The sequence below is a fragment of the Apaloderma vittatum genome, unplaced genomic scaffold (genome assembly GCF_000703405.1).
Source record: "Apaloderma vittatum isolate BGI_N311 unplaced genomic scaffold, ASM70340v1 scaffold3265, whole genome shotgun sequence".
NCBI lineage: Eukaryota > Metazoa > Chordata > Aves > Trogoniformes > Trogonidae > Apaloderma > Apaloderma vittatum.
This window is the reverse complement of record NW_009717509.1, coordinates 42,501-64,659: the sequence shown is the minus strand read 5'-3', so window position 1 is coordinate 64,659 and position 22,159 is coordinate 42,501. Positions and strand designations below refer to the sequence as shown.

General features: G+C 37.2%; 1 protein-coding gene across 1 annotated transcript in view; it reads left to right on the top strand.

Moving 5' to 3' along the window:
* Window positions 1-1,597: 1,597 nt before the first annotated feature.
* SCLT1 (sodium channel and clathrin linker 1) overlaps window positions 1,598-22,159 on the top strand; it is a 27,045-nt gene continuing 6,483 nt past the window's right edge. Inside the window, 17 exon segments of the mRNA XM_009869909.1 lie at window positions 1,598-1,651; window positions 2,333-2,385; window positions 3,261-3,330; window positions 4,284-4,339; window positions 4,708-4,840; window positions 5,599-5,721; window positions 6,275-6,319; window positions 7,723-7,793; window positions 13,968-14,058; window positions 14,198-14,310; window positions 15,178-15,355; window positions 16,834-16,932; window positions 17,149-17,220; window positions 17,675-17,749; window positions 18,253-18,398; window positions 19,238-19,430; window positions 20,164-20,360. Coding sequence (XP_009868211.1) covers window positions 1,598-1,651; window positions 2,333-2,385; window positions 3,261-3,330; window positions 4,284-4,339; window positions 4,708-4,840; window positions 5,599-5,721; window positions 6,275-6,319; window positions 7,723-7,793; window positions 13,968-14,058; window positions 14,198-14,310; window positions 15,178-15,355; window positions 16,834-16,932; window positions 17,149-17,220; window positions 17,675-17,749; window positions 18,253-18,398; window positions 19,238-19,430; window positions 20,164-20,360 — 1,769 coding nt within the window.

The window sequence follows — 22,159 nt, the reverse complement described above, 5'->3', positions numbered from 1 at the left end:
ACCTATTGAATTTGTTTGGGGGTAGCTTCTTGTTTAATAATTAAGCTCTAAACAGAAATAAGAATTGACTTTTCTATGAAGTGTATTCTAACACACTTAAAAAAAATTTAAAAAACTTTTTAAAGAACTTTAAAAAATGGCAGCTACTCCACCCTTGCTGTTCCTTGTCAGCCTTTAACTATTACCTCCTTTCTATCCACAGAGGAGAACATGGATCAAGAAAAATAGGGAAGAAATACTAAGTTGCAGCATGTGCATGACCTTCTGTTCAAGGCTGCGCCAGCCACTAACCTTTCCCAGACACTCTCTGAGCTTCCCCCACCACCCTTCCATGGCAGGATAACAGAAAAAAAAAAAAAACAGGAAGAGAAATGTTGAGGTTGAACAAAAACTTAAGCCAGTCAAATGGAAAAGAAAAAATAATAACAATGGAAACGTTAAACTATATACAGATATGCAAGTATATTCAAAGATACAAGAGAATATGTTAATAGAGGATTCATGCCTTTTGGATGACAACAAAGTCCTGAGCAAAAAAAAAAAATAAAAAGTGCCAGACTAGACTCAATAAGAGACAGGAGCACCCGAGCCTAGAGTCCCAATGACAGTCCAATAAAACAGAAAAGGAGCTGTGCCAATACCAACCTGGGAAGGCAGGGGAAAATAACCTGTCCCTACGAATGGTGCTCCTTCACAGTGTGAAAACAGGAGGCAGGACTACCAGCAGTACAGGGAGAGAAGAGAACAGTCAATTGCAATCCTTCCAACACAGCAGACAGTGAAAAAATGCCCAAAGCTTTTCTGAGGGGCCCTTATATGCTGAGCACTGTGGGAAGGAATACTATGATTGCCCATTTGGGTCACCTGAACCATCCACACCTCCCCAGAGGCACAGCTGCCCCCATTACCTATTGTGATTGCCACATGATGGCAATCGTTTTTCTTCCTCTTCACCTCTCCCAGTTACAAAGTTGTCACTCAAATTCTTATAAAATAGACTATTGCACTTGAAAGGGGCCTACAACAATCATCTAGCCTGACCACTTTAAGGCTAACCCAAAGTTAAAACACGTTAAGGGCTTTGCCCAAATGTGTCTTCAACACTGACAGGCTTGGGGCTCCACCAGCTCTCTAGAAAGTCTGTGCAGTGTTTGACCACCCTCTCAGTAAAGAAATGCTTCCTAATGTACAGTCTGAACCTGCCCAGGAGCAGCTCTGAACAATTCCCACGTGTCCTGTCACTGGATCCCAGGGAGAAGTCAGCACCTCCTTCCCTGCTTCCTCTCCTCAGGAAGCTGTGGAGAGTTATGAGGTCACCCCTCAGCCTTCTTTTCTCTAAACTAGACAAGGAAAACAGAATGTGAAACACATGGAATTCACTGTTATTACACAGTCTTTCTAGGCTTTTTCAAATCCCATTAATTTCCATTAAAGTAATTATGCTAAATAAGAGAATTTTATGAAGCTTGTTGTGTGCCTTCAAAGCACTACACCATTAAAGATATTTCTGACTGCCAGTCAGGTTTACATAGATAATGGCCCATGTTTTATAACCCTTGATTCTCAAACTTTGTGTTTTTCAGATCAGAAACTAAATATGGCACTGGGACAGTGCGAAACAGATGAGATTTTGAGAGCTACTGCTGAGCAAGTATGCCATCTCAGGGGTGGAAATACTAAGTTGGGGGGTTTTGTGACAAACATCTTTGCATATATAGAGCACAGCCCACATCACTGCGGCCTGGCCTTGCTTTGGGTCCATCACACAACCCTGGAGTTGCTTGTTGTTTTTCCAAACAGCAACAGAATAAAATTGCCATAACAGCGAATTCTGATATTTTTGGTGCATTTTCAGAAGCTTGCCATATGCAGGAAAACATATCCCTGGAAGAACGTTTGCTTTCTAGAGTTTTTCACTTTAATAGACTTTTCTAAAGAGATTGGTCTCTGGTTGAGATAAGTTCTATGCTGGGTACCATAACCCTGTCTGAAAATCTGTGCCGAAGCTAGGGGATCAGCACCTTCCTAATGCTGAGATGCATGGAACTGAACTTAGCAGTTAAATTTATGATTGTTGTTTTAAAAGCAAGATGGTTCCCCCTCAGATGCAATTATGCTTTATATCAGAGCATCTCCAGGGAGAAAAAAAAAAGATAATTTTTTCAAATTGGACTACCGCTCAAAGATTTTTGAACATAAAGCTGTAAGTGATCATGTGGGATACTGTGTATGATTGCAGTACAGACAGAACAGCAGCTTTGAGCTGCATATCAAAATTGAAAACTGCATGCAGTCATGTGCAAGTACTAATGTATAAAGTATACCATTACAGAAAAATGTCCTCAGTGGTGATGGCGTATCAGGATCCAGGATGATGGAGCAAAGGTAACTGATTGCAAGTGATAAATGAGAATACTACAACGTACTCAAAATACATGGTCATATACTTTTAAAAGGTGAACCTGGTCTTACGTACATGTGTTCACAGCTCCAAGAACTTGTGAATGAGGTCTGCAAAAGGGCTCCTGTAGCAGTTGAGTTTAGACACTATTATGTTTATTTAATAAATATGTAACTCATCTTCCACAATCTGTAAATAAAGGATGAGATGAGTGAAGGAATTGTTCAGTCTAAACTTCAAGATAATAAAAGTGCAGGTAAATTGTACTGATCTGAGTAATGCAGGTAACTGCTGTCTTTCGAGGTCATATGGATGTTTTTAAGAATGCTTGTTTTACAATAGTCAACTAGCAGCTGACTGTTAGTAAATTGTTTAATTATCACTGTCCTTTCCTGTTATAAAAATAACTTATCCTTGTTAGCTTTTAAGGCATTATCACTCTAAACTCTTAAAGAACTTTGAATTACTGTCAATTACAAAAATATAAGAAGGAAAAAGGTATCTAACTAGAACTTCATTATTTTGCATTTTCTTGTAGGCCACTACTGTTATATGTGAAGGCAGTAACAGTCTAGTCTTGAATTGTTTGGGAATCCTTGAATGAAATATTAATGTTGTGTTGATGCTTATTTATAATGTCACATCTAGTTTTGTGAAAGAGGAAATCTGCTGTTAATGATCATACTTTAAAGGTAGTAATTAAATTTGTCAATTGGATTCTAGGCAATATCAAGCTTGGAAATAAAGTGACTGTTTGGTTCTATTCTCTAGATTAAGAATTCTTCAAAACCAGATAATTCTTAGAACAATGTTTCAGCATTTACAAAATGTGTTCTAAGCCTGTTTTTCCACTTTTTAGCTTGCCGACTCTACTCCCAGATTATGATAAACACGTGGAAGAAATGAGAGAACAGCTGCAGCTTTATGAGGTGTGGATGTTTCTAACATTGCTGACTGTACATATTCTTAGTATCTGATAGTATTAATATATCTAGGCCATTAGTTTTTGTCAATAAAGAAAAGCATACCTGCACCCTGCTACACAAACTTGCTGGACAGCAGTCTGCCTCAGATGACCAGAGAGCTTGCTATGAAAAGGTGGGGAGACTGTCCAAATTGCACACAGACCACTGTGTGTTTGGAGTAGTAGGGTTGTGAAATGAAACATGCATGTTTCATTTCTTCAGATGTTCTGATATGCCTGGCTGACATTCAGATGAGTCAGCTGTCTCCCCTTCTTCATAGACCCAGCCTTCTTCATTCTTAATAATTCTTCAGATTCAAAATGATCATGGAGGCTGAGGTGTGGAGGGTGATTATCTTCCTCTCAACCACAGCAAAATGTGGCAGACAGAATGCAATATTTACTTGTGCTCTTCTACTCTCATTTTGTTTTAATGCACTTATTTCATCTGCCCATTATAAAGATTCTGCAAAAACCGCCTTCAAGATTGACTGATTTCAGAAGCACTATATGGTTTTGTTGCACTATTTAATTAATAAAACAGTCCATTTAACTCGTGTAACTGAAGTTTCTCTTCAGTTAAATCCTAAGCTGCTTTCTCAAATGCTTACTGCATAGAAGATGAGAATTATCCACTGTATCCCTAAAAGAACTTGACTTAATTAAGAATCCATCTGTAAGAGGTATAATAACTCCAAAAGGTAAGTTTAATACTCATAAGAACTTCTAAAAGCTTAGGTATAACAGGACTCAGCAGCTGTTAAATTTAAATGGCATCCTGTGACTTCTCTTAAAGAAGTGACTTTCGCTTACTGTATTATGCTGAATTTCATCATCCATCAGTCAGAAATGAAAGAAGAAAGAATTACCAAAGCTTGTGTCACTTAAATGAGTTCTTATTCTCACATTTTTTTTTAGGCACAAATGTGTGAGATGAGATTGAAATTTGAACAAATCGCTGAGGAAAACAAAAGGTAAATAATTCCTTTACTGCTGTTTTTCTTGATTTCTCAACTGTAAAAGTCTTTTTTTTAGGACCTTTCAGTATTTTGAATCTACGTAAGAGTTGAAGATTTCGTGCTCATGAGCTTAATATTAGAGTCTTTAAATGCTTAATATAGAGTGAAGCACCAGGTTATAGGAGATGCAACTATATCTCTAAATGAAATAGATATAAAACTCTATTAAACTGTCTGTTGTGTTTATATCATGTAAATTCATAGATGTAAATATGACTTAAAAGTAAACAGTATGTACAAATTGAAGGTACAATATACTTGAGTTGTTAAAAAAAGACCCTGTTAGAGAAATGCCTTGTGGAACTTAGTTCTTTGAATTTCAGGCTGCACACAGAGTTGAAAGAGGCTCTTGAGAAGCAACTGGAGAAGCTTCCTTTCATGCTTTCAGGAACAGATATTCCTGCAGATGAAGACATAGTGAGAAACCTTCAAGAACAACTACAAATGATGAACCAAGTGTGTGAGATGAAACTTTTGTACTGTTTTATTTCTCTTGTTATATCTTGGCATATGTGGTGAAGCTATTTTTCTTGCTTGTTCAGAGTTTATTGAAACTATTTTGAGGCTCTTTTGACTTTCTTTAGCTAAAGAAACCAGTGCTTACACTTTCAGCTGAAAGACCTGAAGGAACTACTGTCTTCGTTTCATACAAGGAATTTTTAATACCAATCTTTGTTTGTAATTTTATGTGATAAATGATCTTTATATTGAATTCCTGACCAGGAAAAGAATTAAATGCTGTGTTCAATTCTTTCTTTTTTTTAGCAGCTTGTCATTTTAGTCAAATGCACTGTAATGTGATAGGAGGCACGTATATATGGGATGCAGAAAATAATACTTAAATCTGAAAAGATAAGCAAGATTTATCAATCTTGTGTGTGATAAAGTTGAATTTAAATTGACAGCTGAATTTTGGTATTTGAATATTATATATACTGTAGGCCTATAGTAAATACCTGTAAAAGTTTAAGCTTAAAAAAAAAAAAACATCTGGAGAACTTGCAATTCATTTGTAGATGGAATTTGAACTTGTAACCGTCTGACTTTCTGCATCTGAATTTGGTATTTTGTCTGTGTAATTGTAATGTGTGTGAAGTACACAAAATGACATTTCTCTAAAATAGGAGCTAAGACTTGTCTTTGTAGAGAATGATAGATGAAGGTAAATGTGCTATAACAGAATATTTTATACAAACTGTTGTTCTGTAACTTAGGAAAGAGAAAAAGCAATAGAGCTCTGGCAGACTGCATTACAGGAGCATGATCGACTCCAGCAGCAGTACCAGGAACGCCTGACTGAAACACAGATACACGTGGCTGAAAGGCAAAGGCAGAAAGTAATTTTCATTTGTATTTCTGTTAATTTTGGAGTTTCTTCGTATACTGTGGACAGTGGAAGTAAGGGTTTTCTAACAGTACTGTTAATTAATTTTCATTAAAAAGCAAATTAATTGTGTCCATACAGGCACGTACACCTTAATTTCTAATTAAAGTTAATTTAATTTATTTTATTTAATTTTTAATTAAGGCCTACATGTTTGCTACTGTGGTTAGCAAAAATGCTTACGGTGGCATCAACATCTATGTGTCTCTTTAAATCCACTACTTATGTATGCTTTAATATTTTTATAGTAAGTGTGTATTAGTTATGGAAGGAGACAGTTTGTAATTGTGTGAAATTCAGAAAGATTTTTCAGTACTACATGTAATTTTCCCTGATTACTCAGCCAACAGCTAAAAGCAATCTAAGTAAGATCTAGAAAAGTATACTGAGTTGCCTGCAATATGTATAAACTTTTTTGAAAGTGTTTTCAGTTGACTATGAAGCTCTCTAATCATACACTCTTTATGACAATAATAGTTATAAGAAGCCCTGAATTCTATTTTTAGGATCAGCTGAGCATCTTTCAACAATTGACTCGGCAACAACATGTAGCCAAGGAGAAAACAGAGTTGGTAAGTAAAACTTTCTGAACAATGACCTAGTAAATTAATTTTTTCCTACTAGACCCTTGAAGTATACAAGAAAAGCATAAGTCCTTCATATATACCTGGTTGGAAAAGCAATTGTGCTGCTCATATTTGCATACTTCTCTAGGGGCCAGCCAAAAATGAAGTAGTAATAACTTTTTTTTCCACTGAACTCCTGGAGAGAGTGAAATATACGAGCTCTCTGAAAGAGAGAAAACAGACAATGTTAAAGTAAAGGTAATCCCATTAGTTTGCATTACCCAAAAGTATTTTGCAATGTGTAACCTAAAGTATCTAAGTATTGTGGGATATGGAAGCATGCCCTTTGTTGAGTTAACAAACTGAAAAATAGGAAGTGAAGAGACAGAGTAGGTAGGCTTTTTGTTGTGGTAAAACAGCTGTTTCCTAGATGTGTACAGGTTTGAGTTGTTCAGCATACTAATAAATGTTCTGGAAATCAGTTTCAGTTTAAAGGCAAGAGTTCACTACTAAGGTTAAACTATTCAGGGAAGGCAAAACTGAAGTAAATGGCAACAACTAGCAGAAGGATCTCATGATGTTGAGTATCTGAATGGATTTTATCTGACATTTCATTGATATTAATAAAGGCAAAATAGTGCATGTAAGCAAGACAGCTTTCATTTTAGGTACTCTGTGATTGTTATGAAATTAACTGTTACCACTCATAATAGGCATTTTAGAAGTAGGAAAACAATTCACAGCAAGAGTCAAAAAAGCAAGAAGAGTATTAGTAGTTATTCAGGGAGGGGAAAAAGTAATATTTTGTGCAGAAGTCCACAGGACAGGGGCATCTTGAATGCTGCCTGCAGTTGTGGTTGTCTCTAATATCTCAATGTAAATTATATGCAAGATTTAGAAAAAGCTAGTAAGGTAATAAAATATGAAATGATTCTTAAATGAGACTGCAGCTGAAGTGTCATTCACATTTCCAGCACTATGGCTGGCATAAAGAAAAATGAAGGAGGGGCAATTGCTCAATATTTCTTGTCTCTAAAACAAAGGAATGGTTTCCAGCAGTATGTGGTCCACTGTGGCATAAGGTATTCCAGCCACTTAAACTAGGTTGGAGTGCACGTGGTAGATCAGAGCTATTAATTCTTGTATCGGGAAGTTCTTAACGCTACCAAAATACGGTGAAAGAGGAGGAGGATTAGGTAACATCACTCAGCATTTGCCTTTCTGAAGTATTCTACATAGAAGCTGGTACTTGAAGACTAGCCACAGTGTTAAACAGACCTTATTGACTCTTCTTATAGTATTCTGTAGCAGTGCCCTATAGTAATTCTTAATATGTAACATTTTCGATACAAGAAGGAACATATTACAAACAGCTCCTTATTTTGCAGGCCAATCAACAGCTTCTGAAAACTGTCACAGAACAGAATGTGGAAATAGAGCAGCTACAAAAACAACTAAGGTATAAACTACTAAATTAGATATTGATTAGATTTTTTTCCAATAGCTTTTTCTAACCTACAGCTCTATCATGGGCCTTGTTTGCACTGCAAACCGACATCGTAGTGATAGTTACAATGGTTTTAGTTAATACCTCTTAAGCTTGTTAGAAATGTGTGCATCAGTAGTGTTAGGGTAGCGTACTTCTAGTTAGTGCTGTTTGGTTCAGCTGTTCCCAGAAATATTCAACATTTGACCTTTGATTTAAAAGAAACATTTTTTAATCGCAGCAAAATTGACTCTGAAGGTAGATTTTTGTTAGACTTGCACTTGCTCAAAATCTGTTCAATTTGCCAAAGTCTGTTCAATGCCAGTTTACTGTTATGTGCCAACTCTTTTAATTAGTGATTGTTGAGGTCAAGCTAAAATTTAATTTGAGTAGACAGTGGACTTGTGGACTAACAAGAAAAAGGCAATGGTTTTGTTGTCAACCAGAAATATTTTTGTGTATAGTATTAGCTAAAGTTGTAATTAAGCTTTTAAAAATAAACTTTTAAGTTTATAATCTTAAAATTTACACTGTACTTAAATTTTGGTTTAATAATTACATTTTCCTCTGATTTTAATTCTGGTAATTGCCTTTGATGTTGTGATTAAAACATTTAATAGGGTTGGTCTCAGAGTTTAAGGCTGGGCCTGCCACTAAGCTTTCATATACGCTCTCTGCAATGCTCTGCACGCCCCCACCCCGGGGATGCTAACAGACAAACTAGAGAAACTTAGAGTTTAAAAAAAACTTGAAGAGGTTCAATGAAAAAGAGAATAATACTAACAGTAATAATGAAGATGTCAAACTATATACATATATATACACAAGCATGCAAATATGTTCCAAGATACAAGAGAAAATGTTATTATGGGACACATACCTTCCAGCTGACAACTAGATCCTGAGCAGAGAAGTGAGCGTCCAAGCACAGAGTCCCCATGATAGTCCAAAAGAAAGAGGAAAGGAGCTGAGCCTCTGCCACCCAGGGTGAGGGGGTGGGAGAAGACAGCCTGTCCCAACAAAGCGTTCCTCTGCAGTGGGGAAGCAGAAAGCAGGAAACACCAGCAGCACAGGGAGAGATGATGGATAGCTGGCAAAGAGCTGATAGCAATCCTCCCTGCAGGCCAAACACTCAAGGCCCCAAGGCTCTTCTTAGGGGCCCTTATATACTGAGCAGCGTGGGAAGGAAAGCTGTGATCTGTCTCCTTGGATCACCTGTCCTGTCTTCTCCTCCCCACAGGCACAGCTGGGTCAGGCAGCCCCAGAGAACTTTCATCCTGGTGCTCGTGGACCAGGACATTTGGATTGCTATAATGTTTTATTTTTAGTTTTATTTTCTGATTTTGAAGAACATCACTATGAAAAGATAACAATAATTTTGATTTTTCTGTAAACAGTTAGATGGCTCTGTGTTTGTTCATGCACTTGTGCTCATTCACTTTTTTGTATACAGCTTTTGCAGGTAATGCTAGTACTTAGAAACCTAAGTTGGTTTAACATGTGCTAATACTGATTTTATCCCTCCAAGCACAGCTGCCTCAGAAGTTCCATCTCCCTTCGTCCAAACCCATATGAAATACTACATGAGGAGCAGTTGGTATCTGTACGGTGCAAAGTGCTTACCACTGTAAAGATTGGCTGTTTCACACATTGCAACTTTTGTTTCATGAGTCTAGTTTGTACTAGCTGTAAAAATTGAAGCTACTGTGTCACAATACTCACAGTAGAAGATAGAGCTTGAGGGTCAATGAACAGATTCATTAGTTTTAAATATTGGTTATTGTTGACTATTAACCGATTTAAAAATTGGTGGGTTTTTTCAAGATTGATTATATCCAAACTTTGTTACTGTTAGAGCAAATTCAGCTGCTTCTAGGATTAAGCTTTTACCTCTTGCTTGGTACATTATGGCTTAATTACTAGAAGAATTTTGTTTTAAGCAGTGTTTATTGTTACATTTCCTTTGTACAAAAAATTCAGGACCTGAACCTGCTTACAAATGCCAAGTTACCTCAATCACTGGAGACATTTTTAAGAAAAGCCTGTTAGCACCTCTCATTGATATTAGCCAAGACTTTATCACAGAGAAACTGTTTTAATATGGTGTGTTTTGGAGATTATTTATTAGAGATAATTTATTACTGCATTATTTCTAATACTCTCAATGGTTTTGATTTAAAAAACAAACAAAAACCACACACATCCAAAAAAACCCCAGGAAATAAATAAAACAGAATAAACCCCAATACTAAAACCATTCAAGTTGTAGTAGAGCAGCCAGTTGAGTGTTTTTGTCGAAATTAGAGGTATGATTTCCTTGGTCTCACCCATTTCATTTTTTGAAAGGATATTCCTTTTTAGGCTTGCTCCTTGGAGCAACGTGAAACTGTTTAATAATATCAAATTAGAATATGGCATGACAACCAGAACGACCAAACTCACCGATTCGTAGCCAGGATCTGTATAACTGTCTATATGTCCATAAGTAAGAACAGTAGAATGGAAGTGCACGTTCCTGCTTAAACTACTGTTTCAGGAAGGAAGTATGTTAAAAGAAGTCCCTGGGGCTGACTGAAAGCTAGTCAAACTTTTAGTCATACATGCTCCAATACATCCCCATATTTTTGTTTAGTTGCTGTTTTAAAAATGGTTTAACTGTGAGTGTTTACACTTCAATCGAAGTATCCACTGGACTGGAGACAAGTGTGGCTTAAGTCAATTAAAGCAATTAACTCTATGACATAAATATACAGACAGTCAGCGGCCTGTACATTAGTGCTAAATATTAACAATATAACAGGTCAACACAGATATCAGGCATTTGCAATATATTAATAAAACAATGCAAATCTGTAAACACAAATCCACAAACAGTGGAACTGAGTGCATCCTCAGCAAGTTTACCAATGACACGAAGCTGTGTAGTGTGGTCAGCATGCTGGAAGGAAGGGATGGCACCCAGAAGAACCTCAACAGGCTTGAGAGATGGGCCTGTACAGCCCTCCTGAAGTTCAGCAAGGCCAAATGCAAGCTCTTGCACCTCTGTTGGGGCAATCTCAATCAGCAATACAGGCTGGGCAATGAGTCAACTGACAGCACCCATGCAGAGAAGGATTTGGGGATGTTGGTGGTTGAAAAGCTGTATATGAGCTAGCAATGTGCACTTGCAGTCCAGAAAGCCAATTGCATCTTGGGCTGTGTCAAAAGAAGTGTAGCCACCGTGTTCAGGGAAGTGATTCCCCCTCCTCTACTTAGCCCTTCTGAGACCCTGCCTTAAGTACTACGTTCAGCTCTGGGGCCCTCAAAATAAAAAGGACTGGACCTGTTGGAGCAAGTCCAGGGGAGGGCCACAAAGATGATCAGGGAGCTGGAGCACCTTACCCGTGAGGACACGCTGAGAGTTGGGGCTGGTCAGCCTGGAGAAGAGAAGGCTCAGGAGACCCTTTAGCAGCCTTCCAGTGTTAAAGGGGGCTGTGGAAAAAAAGAGGACAGAGTCTTTATCACAGAGTGTAGTGACAGGATGAGGGGCAACGGTTTCAATTAAAGTAGATTCAGATTAGGTGTTGGGAAGAAGTTCTTTTCTGTGAGGGTGGTAAGACACTCAAACTGGTTGCCTAAAGAACTTACGGATGCCTCAACCCTGGAAGAGTTCAAGTTCAGGTTACATGGGGCCTTGAGCAACCTTTTCTAGTGGAAGGTGTCCCTGCCCAACCCAAACCATTCTAGGATTCCATAAACGCTCCTTCTTGCTTGCTCTTCACAGGATATGTTGATTAAAAGTATGTGCTCAGATACTCACTTTTTGGCAAGTGAAGTACATGTTCCCACAGCTGCACGCCCCTTCTCTTGGAGGTGCAGGTGCTCCAGCTTTATAGATACTTGTGCTGGTTCCCAAAGTCTGCTGGTTGTGCCCTGCTGAGAAAGCACCCCATGAGTTCTCCTTCATACAGCTGATACAGAGGTTCCCATTTATTTCACCCCCGGGCCAACAGTCTGCCTGTGGCATCTCATACAGTGATGTCTCTTGGACCTATGCAGAGGTGACATGGCCTGTAAGGTGACTCCTGGCAAGGTTAAAGAACTTGACTGCTGGGCTGTCACTATGAGGTCTGTCACCCACAACCATGTTTTTTCAAGTTTCTTTTCAAGCTGTTGTCTTGTCACAAATCTCTGTAACTTTTTCATCTGGCTGGCTATGATCATAGGCTGCCTGTGTCATTGTTCTTCTGCACATAGTGTTCTCAGTTTGAGGCAAAGCAGTTAAAAAAAAGAATTTTACATCTCTAAGTACGAGCACTGATTACACTCACGTTCCTCTGAGATCAGCTAGAAGTGCCTGCAACCCTAAAAATGATGTTACATGATGCTCACAAAGCTAACGACAGCATCTCTATACAGCACTGTACTGGTCAGGTACTGTGCTAGCTAGTACTGGGTCATAATCTGCCATGTGTAGAGACAATGTAATATTGGATATATTTTTGTAGATAACAGAGGCTTGAACAGGTTTTATTTATGTGCTAGAGTTTTTATTAAAACATTAGTGCTTTAGCATTTCAAAGCTCTGTTGTATGCAGTTAAGCATTTAGTTCTCACGCTGTTGTTCTCTGCAATTAGCTACTAGCAACTGTCTCTGAAGAGGGCATGCTTAACAGTCAGTCATCTAATGATCTCTGCTGATGTTAACCGTTGAGTTTTGCTGCAACTATTAAAAATGTTTTAATCTATATGCTAATGAAATATTTTTAAAGATCTGTAGATAAAACTAAGAAACTTGGTATTGCTGGAGTGTATATCTGCATCTTAAAGATACAGAATCTTAAAGCTTTTAAACAGTGATAACTTGCTAAGATTACATTAAAGATACATAAAACAGTGAAGAATAAGAGATGCATCTTTAGAATGAATTTGTTGCCAGTTAAACACACATCTCTGAATTTGATCTGAATCTTAATTTGGTCATTAAAATGCATTTTCAGTACTTAAACTATCCTGAGTTTTATGACCTCTTCATGTTTTTCTCTTATTCTGGGTTTTGAGTTTTTGTTTTACAGCACATTTTAAATGTGCTGTCAGAGAAAAGTGCATGATTCAGATGAACCAAGTTCAAATGTTTGCACCTGCAATGAGGGAATTAGTTTTGACTTGTTAAGGAAATAACAAAGTTATTTTTTCTGATTAATTAAGCTGAAATTAAGTATTTGCTGTACAATTGCTGAGATTATGTATATTTTGCTTAAGACTTGCATATAGATTTAGTGTGCTTTTGTCTTTCATCCCATTAAATCAAAACTATTTCTATAAGGAATTGTTGCTTGACATAGTTTCTTAAAAGTATTCAATATTTTCTACTGTCTTTCACAGCTATTAGTCATGGATAATCCTAGTTGGTGTGTCCCAGTCCCACTCATTAATAGCTGCAGTTTCCATTGACTTATCTGTTTGCTTTTAACTTTATCATGCATTCAATCATTGGTCTTGAAATTTAGCCTAATACACAACCTAAATAAGGTGAAGCACTTAGTATGTACTTCTCTTCCCAAGTTTGAGCAGGAGTTGCACCTTTCAATATGCTTTTCTACTGAGGAGTCTGATTCATTAACTAGTCCTTTCTTCTCTTGTTGGAGCTTGTAAAACCTGTTCAGATTGCAACGCACATCAGTTGAATTCTTCAGAAGTGCTTAATGATTTTTTTTTAATTCCTAGTAATACTGCTTTAAAAAGTGAAATTTAATTCTGAAAAAAAAATCTCTGTTAAGTATCTGTGGCAAATTTAAGTTACTGGATCAACGAGTCTTTGATTGCCCAGTCCTCCCAAATATTTAATCAACATATACACTTTCCTGTTAAGCTATCCTGAAGAAGTCACTTCCACCAGACCACTTTTTTAGAGAATTTGGTATTCTCACTTTCCTGTTAAGCTATCCTGAAGAAGTCATTTCCACCAGATAATTTTTTTAGGGAATTTGGTATTCCTCTTTCACTGTGCCAGATAGTAAGAAGGAGAAAGGGAAACATTTTCTGCCCTGTAGAAAAAGTATTATGGGATCTGACTGCCCTTCACAGCTATTTCAACAGTTGCAATGGAGACATCGTTTCCCCCTCTAATAATTGGAATGTAATTCATAGATTGTTTTCTTTATACAGGCAAGCCAAAATGGACAGGCAGAGAGCAAATGCTCAAGTTGAGGAAATGACCAGATTTACAGAGAAGCTTCAAAGCCAATTGAAGAGAAAGGTATTCTAGAGAAAGGAGTGAGTTTCTGTGGCAATCAAATGGCTAGTCGGTTATCTGAATTATGACATTCAAGTGACTGCAAGTTGTTCTCTAACTTGGTTTATGTTTAGTACATCTTTGTTTTGTTCAGGAAGCTCAGATAATGTCTGGATAATAACTTGAAGAAGACGTGATCTCTGCACAGCAAAGAGAAGCAGCATCTGACAAACGCTTGCAGCAAATGCAATCTAGTATCAAACAATTAGAAACAAGGTAAGGATAGCTCACTAGATCTTAATAGCAGGATACATGCAAGTGAGATAAACTAGTGTGGCTTTTTCAGCCTTGTCATGGTAAAGTCACTGAGCAGAACTGGTTCTGTGTACAGCAGCCTAAGCATTGTGGAGGCTTTCAATTTTATTTTAGAACATATTAAGAAATTCACTATTTTTATTGTTACCAAGTTCTTGGTTCTATAAAAAGAGAGTGGTTGTCCATCTCTACATGTTTTGTTACAAACAGGTTAGAAAGTAAAAAAGCACGGCTTGGAAAGGAAGCCCACGTGTTGCTGAAGTTCCCACTAACTGGCTATTTAGAACTGCACTTTATTGAACCAGCAGCACTTGTGGAGCTTCCCGAGATGTTTTTGAGGATACCTCTGAGGCTCTCTTGCCCTTTCTCATGCCTATCAATACTGACGATCATAATTAAACAATAAGAATTTCTGAGCTCTTATAATGTTACCAGTGGGGTTTTTTTTTTTGTTCTAGCACTACAGCTGCAACTTCATTGCCCACATCCAATTATTCTATTTCCTCCACAGAGGAAAACTTTATTCCTTCTAGGGCTGTTCTATTCTGTTTCAATATAGAACATTTTCAGTGATATATCCCAGGTTAGCAACATTCTTATAAGGATCTCCCAAGACTAGATATCCAAGTAAACTCCTTTAATTCTGTGTCTTTCTAGTACTTGATAAATATTTAACTCAAAAAACTATGTCAAAAAAACACCCAGAAAACCAGAGATACCGTTTTTGGAAATAATGAATAACTAGTTCCTATTTGCTTAGTTGGAAAGGATTAGTGTCTTAATTAAACATTGTATTGTTAAATTAGTAAAATTACTACTGTCTTGTAGATTACGTTTTACTTTAGAAGACGCTGAACAGCTGAGAACAGAAAGAACAGCCCTGGAGAAACAAATCGGAGAGCTCCAGACAAAGTGTGCTAATCTAGAAAGGGAGACGTACGATGCAGTTACAAAAGTCCAAGACTGCATACAGCTTTTAGAAGAAGCTAACCTACAAAAAAGTCAAGTAAGTCAATGGATGAACATATTTCTTGGTTATTGGAACACTTTCATGACTTCCAGTTGTGAATTGCCTTCCATATTCTTAAAGGCATAAACAGTCAAGCTTCTTGTTTTCCTTTGATGCCACTTGCTGTGAACTCACATGAAATTGACAGGAACAAGTGGTCCAGTAAAAACTATTGTGGTGTAAATTGCATGTCTAATTAACTGAACAGTTACAGATAAATATGGAACTTTTTATAAATAAGTTTTTTAAGCTGTAGTTAGAATACACTGCAGCTTGCACGCACTTGTTAATTTACTGCTTTGGCTAGAACACCATGAATTTTTCAGACTGGGAAGTTTATTAATGAACAGGATAAAATAAACACAGCATAATATACGTAGCAGTTAATGCTGTGTGTCTTAAACTGCGGCCACAGAGGTTTTGCCCTGCTCTGTAAGATGTGGAGTGTGAATAACAGGCTGTCATAATGAAGCTGCTCCTGTCATGCTCTCATTTGAAAGTACCAAAGCTACAAAAAAAGTTACAAAAAGACATCAGAAGAATTCTGGCAGTAGTTTGAGAAATAAAATACCAAGTTGATTGAATGGGAGCAGTAAAAAAGTATGACCAATGAAGTGGCACATTACTGCCTCAAGTCAGTAACCTTGTATAGGCTTATAGGCTGAACTTAGATCATCGGCTGCATGTTTATCTTAGACCTTTTATGCACTTACATGTTCTCTATGTGCCACCTAGGGTTTTTTATCTACCCTATCAAGAATTCTATATTCTGTAATCTCCACAGACCAGTATCTCCTATTATACTTCGACATCGATAGCTTTCTTGCATGCTTACAAAGAAGGGCTCCTTGCTACACTTGGTTTTAGTTCTTGCCCTTGTTTTATGTTTAGGAGCTATTCAGGTCATTGTTAGCCACTGTGGAAGGGACTACCTGCATACACATTCCTTGGTTGCTTATAAAATTTATTCCTTTACTTTTAGTAAATTCACTACTTGTAGTACTTTTGGGAGATGAGTGGTTTAGTATTATCAACCATAAAAAAAACCAACTACCTGTAGGAGCACCATGTGTATGTATACAGGCATTCAGCTTCCTAGCAGAGAAGTTTCTATGCATCATTGTTGGCATTTTTTATTGTAGATCCTGTCTCCAGGTGAGAACATACCAGAGTAGCTTCACCTTTTGGCCTGAGTTCCTGTGCTTTTTTCTCCTGTGTAAAAATCTCAAAGCCCTAATAGAAAAAGGCATCTACTGACACTTACTTTTCGCGTGGTTCTGATTTACAAGAAGGTGCATTTAGCGCAAAATGTTCTTGCTGTTCTTGTTTTCTTACTGGGTCTCATAGTCAGCTACTCTAAACTAAAAAGGAAAAAAGGATTTCTGAACAGGGTCTCTATCTGGTTTCTGCTCTTGGGGCTAGATAGCGTGTCATCACTGAAATATCAGTAGTATTTCAAGTTATTTTTTTTCTAGGCACTCTTTGCGGAAAAACAGAAGGAAGAGGAAATCAAAAAAATGAAAGAGGAAATGTCTCAACTTGTAGAAGATACTGCTGCAACAGTTAGAAAGGCAGTAAGTTACAATGTTGAGAATGAAGAGATTTTTGACTTTCCTCAGTGTGGTGCCATTAACGATACATGGTCATCACAAACAGTTTTCTTACAAGTGTTTTGGTAACATAAGTAACAAGACAGCATGTACCACGTACAGACTATCTGTATGTAAAAATGAAGCTGAAAAACAGCACATGGGATGAATTTTTTGGTTTTTCATTGGTTTTGATCACAGGTAGACTCTGCAAAGAAGCAATATAATGTGCAGATTTCTCGACTAGCAGAAGAACTTGCAGCTCTTCAAATGGTACAGTATTGCCTGATGAAATTATTTTTGGTGGCAAAACATTTGATACTTAGGTTTTTTTGATCAAGTAAACACAGATGCAAGTCAACTAAAAAGATTAATGAGTAATTGGCTAGAACTATGCTTTATTACTATATGGCACTTAATATCCTGCATGTCTCCAGGTATTAATGGAACATACAGTGTCCTTGACATTAGTTGACGTAAGTGACTGCATGCAGTGTCTTAACAGTCAGTGCAGAGGTTCATATTTAGGTGTAAAAGGTACTGCTTTGAAAATTCATATTTAACATACAGATTTGGCTCATGTATCTACAATCACATCTCTTACTGAAAACTTGAAAGGCTCTGCATGAAATAGTACAGTTCTGTATTTGCAATAGCTATTTTTTTGCTTTGGCACATCCTGAATTTGACTTCATTAGATTTATTTTAAAATTACTTTTTAAAACAGGAATGTGGAGAAAAACAGGGTCAAATTGAACGAGCCATTAGAGAAAAGAGAGCAGTGGAAGAAGAACTTGATAAGGTAATGAAAATGCATGCAATTGCCTTAAGATCTCTTATCAGAAGGAAAGAAACATCAGAAAAATCAAAGTATTTTTCCCTCTTTCTTTTTTTAGTATATTTTCTTAATTGTTACTTTTGATGTAATTATTTTAAGTTGAAGTTTTCTTAGGTTTGTTTTTTTGGTTGGGCTTCTTTAATCAGGAAATTATTTTAAAGCTGTAATGCTAAAGTCAAGAAAGGGGTTCTCTGAAAAACATAAGTAAAAAAGAAAGTTTGACATAACCTGAAAGAATGTTGGCACATATTCCTCTACAACTTCAGCTCAATGGGCAGAAAACTAAATGACTGCCAGATGTTTTAAAATTTATTTTCCAAGTAGAAGCAGTAATGATAGAAACAAATTTTTGTTTTCCATCGCTGGAAAATAGGACGCTTGAGAACTAAGTAGCCTCCTGCTCAGCACTGCACTGCCAGTCAACATTGCAAGGTAAAGATGATGTTAGATGTAAATTTATTCTTCAGATTTGCAGAGAACAAAGAGACCACGAATATGACAATAGGAAACTAGAGCAACTGCATCAGAAATATTTACTAGCAGAAGCTGTAAAAGGTGACCTTCAGCTAAGTCTACAGACAACACAAAATAAACTGAAACAACTGGAAATGAAGTAAGTAACAGATGTTACAGCAATTAAATAGAAATAATTTCTATTTCTTTCCATTCTAAATTGTTGTTATCTGTTAGGTTTTTGTCAACTCTTTTTGACCAGTGGCAGGAATGGTATCAAGATAACTTATTTCTGAAGCAAGGGCAATCATGAATCTTTGAAAAGGAACGAAAGGGAATAACCCACTACAGAGTGAAATATTTGCTTTACAAGTTGAGACCTACAATCAGTCATTTAACAAAAACCAATATTTAGAATATTGATGCATTTTAAAATATCATTTGTACAGTTGCCTTAGGAAACACTCCAGTAGAATTTATTACTTCATACATTCATCTTTGTTGCACTGTATCCTCGTATATGCAGAACGCTGTGTTTGCATAGCATACTCAATGTCAGTTCTGCTTCAGAGCTAGACATTAGTGCAGCTCCAATAATACAATAGTTAAGAGTACAATATAGCATGCATTTGTAGAATTCTCTAGAAGCTTTAGTCATTTCTGTAGGCTGATGGTCAAAAATCCTGTCACTTGACCAGAGCGATCCTCAGTTGGCAATCTGGAAATGTTATAAAAATTAAAATCTTGTGCTTCACATGGTCATTTTACTGAGATGGCTACAATAGCAGTCTGGTTTTATGAATTCTGTTATCCTGATGAAATTTACTGACTGTACCATCATTCTAGCTGTCACGCTGAGCTGATAAACTGTGAGGAAGAAACAGGGCAACAGCCATACTGGTTAGACCAAAGATCTGGACCATTACGTGTTTGGTTTTTTTCTCTAGTGCAGTAGTTGTTCTGCTCTTGAGTTCCAGCAAGACTTCTCTTCTCTTCCAGCTCTGAGGAAGAGAAATCTCGTGGCCAGGAAGCGATCTGCAAATTGCAGAGCATTCTGGATTCAGAAAGAGAAAAGACTGCCTCTGTCAGTGAACAAAGACTAAAACTTCAGCAAGAGAATGAAAAGTTGCAAAAAGAAGTGGAGGCCTTGAGAAAACTGGCCATAAAGGCTCAACAAAAAGCTAAAATAAAGGTACTTTTTAAAGATTACTTTTGTTTGAACTTAAGACTGATACTTGCTTAGTAAAGCAGCAGCTTGAACAGAAAATCATTGAAAGTTTAAATTAAGGATGGAAGTCTCAATGATCTAAGAATCTGCAGCAGTGAAAACGACTTGAGGAAGCAGTTTTCCAAGTGGGAGCCATCTCAAATCCCATTTCCACTGTGCTGCAGCACAAAATAAAGGAAGCGGTGAAACAGGCAATCTTGTTCCAACTCCAAAACCCTTTGGTCCAACATAGTTTAAAAACTAAGGATCAGAGTCCTGTAACTGATGGGTTGTGGTTATGTGGTTATAAAGCATATGCCAGATCTTTGTCTCATTTTTAATCAGACAGGCTTCCACCCCAGTCACAGATAATATGTATTGCTTGCTTGATTTTCCTCTGACATAGAGATTTTTAGACACATTTAAGGAACTCCTAACACGGTTTAGCTAGGTAAAGAATAAATGTGCTTCTGTGCAAAAGACACAAGGGAGAAGGATAAAGATTATTTCCCCAAAAAAAGCATACACAGCTCATTATCCATTATTGTCAGTTGCACTACTTGATTAAATTGGCTTTGGGAACATGTTTCTCTTTAAGCATATAATTACAAGTTTAATTATTGTCTATTTCACACTTTCAACAAACATTTATAAATTTAATTCAAATAAAAAGGCTGAAAATTGACACCTGATAGTACCCAACTTACATTTTTTCTAGATAAGCACAATGGAGCACGAACATGCAGTGAAAGAACACGGATACAAAGCTCAACTGAAGGAAATGGAAGACAGCCGTCAAAAGTCTACTTCTGAACTTAGACGTCTGTTAGTAGCTCAGCAAAAAGTAACAAATCGGTGGAAAGAAGAAACAAAAAATCTTACTGAAACTACAGAAGCCAGGATCAGTAAGCTAAAGTAAGTGCAATTGTGTTCCTCTTCCAGAAACTGCTACAGTTTTGGTTAACCTTTTGTGCATGGCAGTAGAGCCGTGGTAATAAAAGCGTAAATCATCCAGACTGCATGATATGCTTCCAGCAAAAAAAGAGAAAGAATGCTCTAGAGAGAACTTTTGACACTCTTTGCAAAGTTAGCAGTAAAGTGTAAATGTCACACCTAGTTGATGCATGCGAATTATCTAGTGTCAGTAAACAGATATATTACATGTAATTTACTCTTTCAAGATACAACACACTCAACTTAGAGAATTTGTGAATATAAAAACTTAAATATTTGTAGCTATTCATAACAACCACCATGAAGTCAGTTGTGGAGCGAGTCTCCAGACTTCTCAAATAAGCTAGAAAAAAAACTATTGGGAAGCATATCTAATGTTCTTTTCCGACTAGTTGCTATCATAAATGAGGATGCAAATGAGTTGTGTGACTGCCCTAAGCAAAAATAAGCTAAACTGTACTCTTAATTCATACAAGTTACCAGAAAACTAGCCAGCAGTTTTACTGCAATAGTTTCACTGCATGTAACTAGCTGTGTTTTAATACTACTTTTTAGACATCTTTGGTAAACTACTAACTAGAAAAGAAAAATATTTTGTAATGTTTCATACTAAGGTAAACTTTAACTGTTAAACTGGTAGTTTATTTCCTGTAAATGCTACCGCAGCATGTCTCACAGTTTAGCATCTAGGTTCATAACTAGATCCTGAATGTAGTTCAGAAGTTTCCAGTTAAAAGGGAGAAATTGCAGACTTCAAAAACAAGTTGGCTCTGAAAAAGGTGCTTTCCTTCTTAAAACTTTAATGTTAAGTGTTAAAATGTTGTTATAGCAGACCAAAAGCTTTCAACATTATTTATCTGCAGCAAAATGCTGACATAGAAAGTGTAACAGACATAAGAGGAAATCTATTTTGTGAATGCATGAAAAAGAGGTAGTAAATTTTGAAAACGTCCCTCTTGATATGAGAAACTGCCTGTGCGGCATCATCTGGCGAACTGCAATAATGTAACATCCTCTATGAGAAAAAAAACTGCCTGATGAGCAAAATGGAAGAAGAACCCATCATCTCAGTAAAAACTAAAAGTCTACATTATATCCACGATTCAGTGACTTCCATAGATTTTTTTGGTGCAAATCTAAAAGCAAAGTCAGTTCCTTTTTAACATGATTTTGTAGGTGATGGTTTTACATAAAATATATGCTAGAAGCAAAAGTTTTTGTCAGACTTTTGTTCTGCCTAACAAGGAAGGTGGCAATAGAAATAAGTTTATTCTCTGTTAAAAAATTTTAATTTAACCTGATGTAAGGAATTACACAGTATCACAGAATGTCAGGGGTTGGAAGGGACCTCAAAACATCATCCAGTCCAGCCCCCTGCCAGAGCAGGATCACCTGCAGCAGGTCACACAGGAACACGTCCAGGCGGGTTTTGAATGTCTCCAGAGAAGGAGACTCCACAACCTCCCTGGGCAGCCTGTGCCAGGGCTCTGTCACCCTCACAGGGAAAAAGTCTTCCCTAATATTTTTGTGGAACCTTCTACATTCCAGATTGTACCCATTGCCCCTTGTCCTGTCATTGGACATCACTGAGAAGAGCCTGGCTCTGTCCTCCTGACACTCCCCCTTGACATATTTATAAACATCAATGAGTTCACCCCTCAGCCTCCTCTTCTCCAAGCTGAAGAGACCCAGCTCCTCCAGCCTTTCCTCATAAGGGAGATGTTCCACTCCATCATCTTTGTGGCTGGGGCGGCGTCTCT